The sequence below is a fragment of the Bactrocera dorsalis genome, chromosome 1 (genome assembly GCF_023373825.1).
Source record: "Bactrocera dorsalis isolate Fly_Bdor chromosome 1, ASM2337382v1, whole genome shotgun sequence".
In the NCBI taxonomy this organism is placed as follows: Eukaryota; Metazoa; Arthropoda; class Insecta; order Diptera; family Tephritidae; genus Bactrocera; species Bactrocera dorsalis.
In genome coordinates, this window is record NC_064303.1 from 35,151,658 (window position 1) to 35,159,273 (window position 7,616).

Genomic DNA, 7,616 nt, shown 5'->3' on the forward strand with positions numbered 1-7,616 from the left:
CCAGACATAATTATTGTTATTCTTCCAAATTTTTAAAATTATTATTCACCAAGAAATGCTTCAGAAATGCAAAACTGATCACCACAATATGAACATTAAATATAAATCACTGCAAAAATAATTATTGCTATTGCGAAATTCGCTGAAAAGTCAGTAAGGCAAGCACAGCCTACTTACTCAAAAATCGCATTCAAAAAATTAAAGTTGCGTGGAAGAGTGATGTGAATTTTCATACATTTTGTATAGTGTCTACATTTGTAGACTAACCGCCAGGAGATGGTCATTTTGAAAAGTGGGGTTGGGGGGGGTGCTGTAAACTATTTTTTTTACGTGTTAGTGGCCAAAACTGCTTAGAATTGATTTTTAGGAAGCTACTGAAAATTTCGGACCATGCTGTAATGAAGAATTTTTTTTTATTCAACTTTTTCTGCAAAAATGCTACAAATGTAGACTACCGAGCACATAAAGGTTAAAAATACAGTGTATAAGGGTTTTTTCTAAAAATAAAGTTGGTAAGTGTATTATTAAAGCCATCGTAAATACATGTTTTCCTAACGTATTATAGGAAACTGCCGAGAACTAAAAATAAGTGTGTGGCTGGATGCGTAGGAGCGCGACGGTTTTTCAATTTCCCCAACAAGGAGAAGGATGGATCCAGGTTCGTAAATAATTTTAATTAGTAGAAAAATATAGTTATTTAGTGAAATTTAGAAATATTTTTTCATAAATTGTGCCTGTTTTGATATTGTTTTAGATGCAATTTATTGCATGATAAAAAATATATCATACTTGCGAAATGTAATGTAATTTAGTAAATACATAGTATTGTAATATTTAATATGTTGTTTGGAGTAGCGTAGTAGATGTAAATATTACTATAATTATTCTTTTTAATTAAATTTTATAATAGCAGCTTTAGTACCACTAATTTTAAGTCAAAAATAAAGGGTGATTTTTTAAGAGCTTGATAACTTTTTAAAAAAAAAAACGCATAAAATTTGCAAAATCTCATCGGTTCTTTATTTGAAACGTTAGATTGGTTCATGACATTTACTTTTTGAAGATAATTTCATTTAAATGTTGACCGCGGCTGCGTCTTAGGTGGTCCATTCGGAAAGTCCAATTTTGGGCAACTTTTTCGAGCATTTCGGCCGGAATAGCCCGAATTTCTTCGGAAATGTTGTCTTCCAAAGCTGGAATAGTTGCTGGCTTATTTCTGTAGACTTTAGACTTGACGTAGCCCCACAAAAAATAGTCTAAAGGCGTTAAATCGCATGATCTTGGTGGCCAACTTACGGGTCCATTTCTTGAGATGAATTGTTGTCCGAAGTTTTCCCTCAAAATGGCCATAGAATCGCGAGCTGTGTGGCATGTAGCGCCATCTTATTGAAACCACATGTCAACCAAGTTCAGTTCTTCCATTTTTGGCAACAAAAAGTTTGTTAGCATCGAACGATAGCGATCGCCATTCACCGTAACGTTGCGTCCAACAGCATCTTTGAAAAAATACGGTCCAATGATTCCACCAGCGTACAAACCACACCAAACAGTGCATTTTTCGGGATGCATGGGCAGTTCTTGAACGGCTTCTGGTTGCTCTTCACCCCAAATGCGGCAATTTTGCTTATTTACGTAGCCATTCAACCAGAAATGAGCCTCATCGCTGAACAAAATTTGTCGCGAAACACATTTCGAACCGAACACTGATTTTGGTAATAAAATTCAATGATTTGCAAGCGTTGCTCGTTAGTAAGTCTATTCATGATGAAATGTCAAAGCATACTGAGCATCTTTCTCTTTGACACTATGTCTGAAATCCCACGTGATCTGTCAAATACTAATGCATGAAAATCCTAACCTCAAAAAAATCACCCGTTATTATGCGTTTCGCACTTGTAGGTACAGTAGGTGGTAAAATATCTTCAAAGCTCTACGGAATTTTTTCTCATATATTAACATATATAATTTTTATATATTTTTAAAACTCTTATTTGCTGCCCAGCGCTTTTAGTTTTAAATTATGTAATAATTACCCCTGAAAACTGGGTGTAGGTTAGTTTGTATATATGTAAATAATGCGTACTCATTTTATTTTGTTTATTTTTTTGTTTTGAATGATGTTTTTGTTAATTTTTATATTATTTTTGAATTTAGACAAATATTGTTACGGGTGATATAGGCCTATAGGGGAACCGAGCACCCAAAACTAACTTCGGTAACGCGCCTTTTGTATACCTCAGCGGTGGTGTGATAAAAAATATATGTATTCTAATTCTAATAAAAAGGGCTAAAACTATTTTTGGGTCACAATTATCACAACACAAAAAGGGCCTAACATCTTTCATTTTATTAAAAAAAATATCTCCTAATCCTATTTTATGACAATTACTGTCGAATTCTTCTAAAAATCTTGTTTCCAAAATTTTTACAAATGCAATAAAATCCTCAGGCGGCTTGACTAATTTGCATTTGTCTATTTGATTTTGATGCATGAAGATGAATTCGTCCGAAAGAATTTCATCTCCTAAATATGGTAAAGGCAGAGAAAGGGGATGTTCGAGTCTCAATCACTGCGGCAATATTGCAAAGCATCATATTCGACGCAAAAATATGGCAACTTTTGCAAATGTCAAGCGTTCGAACAACTCAAATATTGACATTTCTTGCGCGCAAAAGTGACAAAATCGGCATCAACAAAATTCGTGATGGAGGAAATGAGGTAAGCGAAATCACTCTTTATTTTTGTTTATAACTAATTATTTTTATTAATTATGTGTACTAATGAATAATATTATATTATTTTTTATTTTAAACATCATTTCCAGCCCGAAGCTATGTCACAATTTTACCAAGCTCCTCGTGAGATGCCGGCTCGAAATGGAGCACGAATTTTCTGCGGGGAAACGCAAAAAGTCGGTATTATGGGCAAAAGTGGTCAACAAAATGAGCTTGGTCAATAAGGATGTTCCGCAATCAAAGGACCTTATGCAGAGAAAGTTTTTAAATTTATTTGCGACATACAAACGCATAAAGAAACGAAATGGGCAGACTGGGAGAGAGGCAACAAGCTGGGAGTTCTTTGAAGAGTTCGACGAGGTGTACGGTAGGCGGCATTCCATACAACCGCCAGCCAAAAACCTTCAAGGCTCCATAGTGGATAGCGCCGAAGTATGTGAATGGAGTGGGGATGAAAAGACTGACGACTCTTACGAGGGTCAACTCGTAAACGAACGACGAAAGCGTCCAAAAACTGCCGCCAATGAAGCATTGGAATTTTTAAGGAATGAGGCTCTAAAAGAACAAGCACGTCATGAAGAAGTGCTACAATTTGAAAAAGAAAAATTGAATTTTGAAAAAGAAAAAATAAACGTAATGATGAAGCTGCGGGAAACTTTAGAAAAGTTAACCGAAAATTAAAAAAAAAAAAACAATTTAATGTAAACCTGATCTCTAATTATAATTTTTTATTACTGTTGTGACCTGTACTTGAAGTAGTTGAAATGAAATAAAATATCACATGTACATATATTTATTTACTAACATTTTTATTTAAAAAATAAAAAATTTAAGAAACAAACAACATTTTTAAATTATTTCTTTTGATAATACCTTCGTTAGTATCATTTATGTTTTCATGCATTTCAGCATCGTTTTCATTAAATATTTCGAAATTTTCCAATGGATAATTGATTTCAGAATCATTAAAATTGTTCCGCATTATTAAATTATGCAAAATTACACAAGCTAATACTACTTTTGATACCTCTTCCATATTTTGAATATCAATATGATTTAAAATTTTGAATTTTCCCCTCAAAATCCCAAAAGCTTGTTCTATGAATACCCGAGTTGAACTTAAATAATAATTAAATTGTTTCTCCTCTCTCAACAGATGTCCATTATCTCTATAAGGCGCGATCAAATATCTTGAAAGAGGATAAGCTGAGTCAGCTAAAATTATAGCATCTTTTGCAAGTTGTATCTCTCCACACGTAATTCCTTTGTATATCGGACTATTTTTCCATACGTTGGCGTCATGGCAGCTCCCTGGGTAGCCGATAAAAACATCCAAGAAACGAAATGTGCTGTCGCATATGCCCTAAACATTGCAAATGTTTTATGTTTTTAAAATAGTTCTAGCTTAACCATCACCATATGTACATACCTGCATAATAATGGAATAGTTCCCCTTTCGGTCATAGTAGCTAATTGCATCCTTCTTCGGTGTGTTTATTTTAAAATGTGTCCCATCCAAACAGCCGACTACGAAAGGAAATGCATTCGGCCGGCTCGCTTGGAAACGCTCCATTATTGTTTGCTGTTGGGAAATTGATGGCCAACATATTTCATGCTTCAACTGACAAATTGCATTGATCGTTTTAAGAAAAATTTTGTGGGCAGTCCCTTTTGAAACATCAAATTTATCTGATAATTCACGATAAGTGACTCTGCTGTTACTAAGCTTCCACAGGGTAATATGCAAGGCCTGATCCATTGAATATTCCCCTCGTGACGTTATCCAAAAAGGCTCCAAGGCGCTCTTTAATTCCTACGAAGTATATACATATATATGTGTTTATTTAGATTATTTAAATCAGAAAACTTACCGCAAATGTTTCACGAGACATCCGAAAATGTGACAAATATATGTCCGGAGGATAAAATGGAATTGTCTTGAAAAAATTTTGCGATTTCACTATCGTCCTCTTTTTTAAAATTTCAGTCAACAGCCATTTCTTTTTACGCGCAAAACTTTCTTTCCTTTTTTGTTTGTATTTCAAAAGTAAAGCACTCTCACTCTCCACCATGCTATCAACTGTTAAATTTATTAAAAAATTCATTTTAGAAACTTTTTAACTCCACTTGTTCAATTTACTTGCATGCCGCGCAAAATATTTGCAAAATATATGCATAAGTATCAGCTGAGCATCTGCAAAAAAACATCAGGGTTGCAATATTGCCGCAGTTATTTGCTTGCTCGAACATCCCCGACCTGTGTGCAGTTTGAAAATTTTTAAATAAAAATAGCCGCAAAAGTAGCTAAACACTTTTTCTTTAAAAGAATTAATTTCTAAACTACTATCTAATGCGATTGATCTAACGAGAGAGTGCTCAGGCCGTGGTAAACCTTGAAAATCCTGCCAAGAAAGGTCATTCAATGGTGAATCATTACAAACATTAAGTAGAACATTATTACTATGTTCCGAAATTACTGTAGTATCAGGTTCTAAAGGCAGCTCACAGTTTCCTTTTGTTACGACGTTTACGTAATGTAAGCCCCACGATTTCCTAAACAAACTACAGAACATATAGGGCGTTACTCTATGTCGTTTTCTAAATCGTCTACTACCCGAATAGTTTTTAAAACTTATTCTGCCTCATTTAAAAACTCTTACTGTTCAGGGGAACCTAAAAACACTTTTTTAGTGGGTACAACAGCCTCATCGAAACTGCTATTTAAAATATCAAATAATTTCAATAAATATTCAATTAACGCCAATGGAAATAAATTGACAGTTACGCTCTGAACACGTAGAGCGCGACAGACTGCAAGCGAGATTTATCAAATATTAAAATACACACGTTCTAAAGGACGTTGAGGCAGCTGCGCGACTATATAAAAAATGGGTATGGTCGGATAGAGGAGATTCTCGAGATCAAGAATATGTCTGTATGTCTATAGTCATAACCTCAGGAAGACTATAGTTTTCGAGAAATTTGCGTTTAAAGTTGAAAATTACCATTATTTAAAGTATGCCTTCCAACAATCGGAAATGATGGTGGTTTCGGGTAAAATTTTTTGTCTGATTATTTTAAACAGTCAATTTTTTGAAGGGCTTTCAACAGCTACTATAAAAAGTTTTCTACTACCGCGTTCAAAACAGTTCCTTCTACCATTCTGCCTCGATTGTATTTTCGCTTTTCCATTTTGGCCTGGTCGATTTCTGCAATTTAATTTTCCTCTCCCTAATTTTTCAGAGCTGTTGTTGAGCACCCATTCGATCAACACTTCCCTAACAAAGGAACTCCAGTCTACCAATGTCGCATTTCCAAAACTCAACACGCTCAACAAAAATCTATTTCTGGGTGGATTTGTCGTTATAAAGTCACAAATGTCGCGAGTGGACAATTTCGTGTTGTTAAAGAACGTATTCCTATGTAAACTTTGCTTAAATGAGCAGCGTATGACTTTGTATTTTCTGTTTGCCATTTGAAACTTTTTGCTGCGTTGGCAAAGCCAAAAGTTGTCGGGACTTAATGTGCGCGTCTCGTGTTGGGAGTTTTTTCCTGCCAAAATTATATTGTGCTGACACAGAAAATTCCCCAACTCTTCACCACTATTTTGATGAAGCTCCATAAGTCAACGTCACATCCAGAACAACAACTGCTGATGAGCATGTCGGACATATGTATGTATGTATAATGGTTTATAAAAAAGTTAATTTAATATAATATTACAATATACTAAATTGTTTTATTTTGACGCAAAGATGTGAAAAGTAAATTGAGTGAGTGAGAGTCGGCCGCGCTTCAAGAAAATAACTCTGGTTGGTCCATGAAAAAGGATTTTTTCCTTGTGCAAACCGGTTCTTTTTTTTCAAGAATTTTTCCCTTCAACTGGTCCAAAAGGTTGCAATAACAACCAGAATTAATTCCTCTCGCATCCCAAAAAAACTGATGCCATAACCTTCTTGACCGATTTCTGGGCACGAACTTTTTTCGAAGCTGAACAACCAGGTAAGCCTCTTAAGCCTCTTGTTTTCATTAATGATAATGGTGATACGACCCAAGTCTCATCCATAGTGACGAATCGGCGCGAAAAATTCACTTTATCTTCTTTAAACCGCTTCAACTCTTCACCACTTTTTTGATGAAGCTCCACAAGTCAACGTCACATCCAGAACAACAACTGCTGCTGTCGGACATATGTATGTACATATGTATAATGGTTTATAAAAAAAGGTGCGTGGAATCCCTACGCGCGGAAGAAGTTATACTTCTTAGCGGTGTTCAGAAATGCATAACATTTTCTATGAAAGAAAACTTAAATTCACATTTTATAATTTTATTATGCACATTTTATAAAGCAAAGTCTAAATGAAGGAATTTTAATTTGGAAAGAAGTTCTGTCTCTTCGTTGCGGAAGGGAATATGCAGCGTAACCATATATCTTTTGTAATCCATCAACACGCGTTGAAAGCCCAGCAGTTATCGGTGAATTGGCGATCGTTGATTCATCAGTAGTTATAGATGCTCCCGCAGAGATTGATGAAACAGCAGACGTTGAATCTTTTTACGCGCTCTCTGATATTCCTCAGCTGTCTTCCTCTTCCTCGGTTGGCTGCCAGCTATCATTTCCAATTTCTCCTTTTCCAGCTCTGCTTTCTTTCGTGCTCGGTATTCACGATATTATTGTACTGTTTTCCCTCCTCTTGAAACAAGGGCTGCACTGCCCGCGTTGAATGTCAAGCAGTTATCGGTGAATTGGCGATCGTTGATTCATCAGTAGTTATAGATGCTCCCGCAGAGATTGATGAAACAGCAGACGTTGAATCTTTTTACGCGCTCTCTGATATTCCTCAGCTGTCTTCCTCTTCCTCGGTTGGCTGCCAGCT

The 7,616-nt window shown here is 35.5% G+C and overlaps 2 protein-coding genes across 3 annotated transcripts; one reads left to right on the top strand and one right to left on the bottom strand.

The window, feature by feature from the left end:
• The first annotated feature begins 2,546 nt into the window (after positions 1 to 2,546).
• On the top strand, positions 2,547 to 3,532 carry LOC125775545 (uncharacterized). Its single transcript, XM_049446203.1, has 2 exons — positions 2,547 to 2,719; positions 2,826 to 3,532. The coding sequence occupies exons 1-2, from the start codon at positions 2,706 to 2,708 to the stop codon at positions 3,415 to 3,417; spliced, it is 606 nt and encodes a 201-aa protein (XP_049302160.1). The 5' UTR covers positions 2,547 to 2,705; the 3' UTR covers positions 3,418 to 3,532.
• On the bottom strand, positions 3,521 to 4,995 carry LOC125775365 (uncharacterized). Of its 2 annotated transcripts, none has more exons than XM_049445881.1 (4): positions 4,881 to 4,995; positions 4,608 to 4,816; positions 4,166 to 4,549; positions 3,521 to 4,099 (listed from the first exon to the last, which is right to left on the bottom strand). In XM_049445881.1, the coding sequence occupies exons 1-4, from the start codon at positions 4,984 to 4,986 to the stop codon at positions 3,566 to 3,568; spliced, it is 1,233 nt and encodes a 410-aa protein (XP_049301838.1). In that variant the 5' UTR covers positions 4,987 to 4,995; the 3' UTR covers positions 3,521 to 3,565. The 2 variants fall into 2 exon arrangements, with proteins under 2 accessions (XP_049301838.1, XP_049301839.1); XM_049445882.1 differs by having other exon boundaries at positions 4,877 to 4,995.
• Positions 4,996 to 7,616: the final 2,621 nt, after the last annotated feature.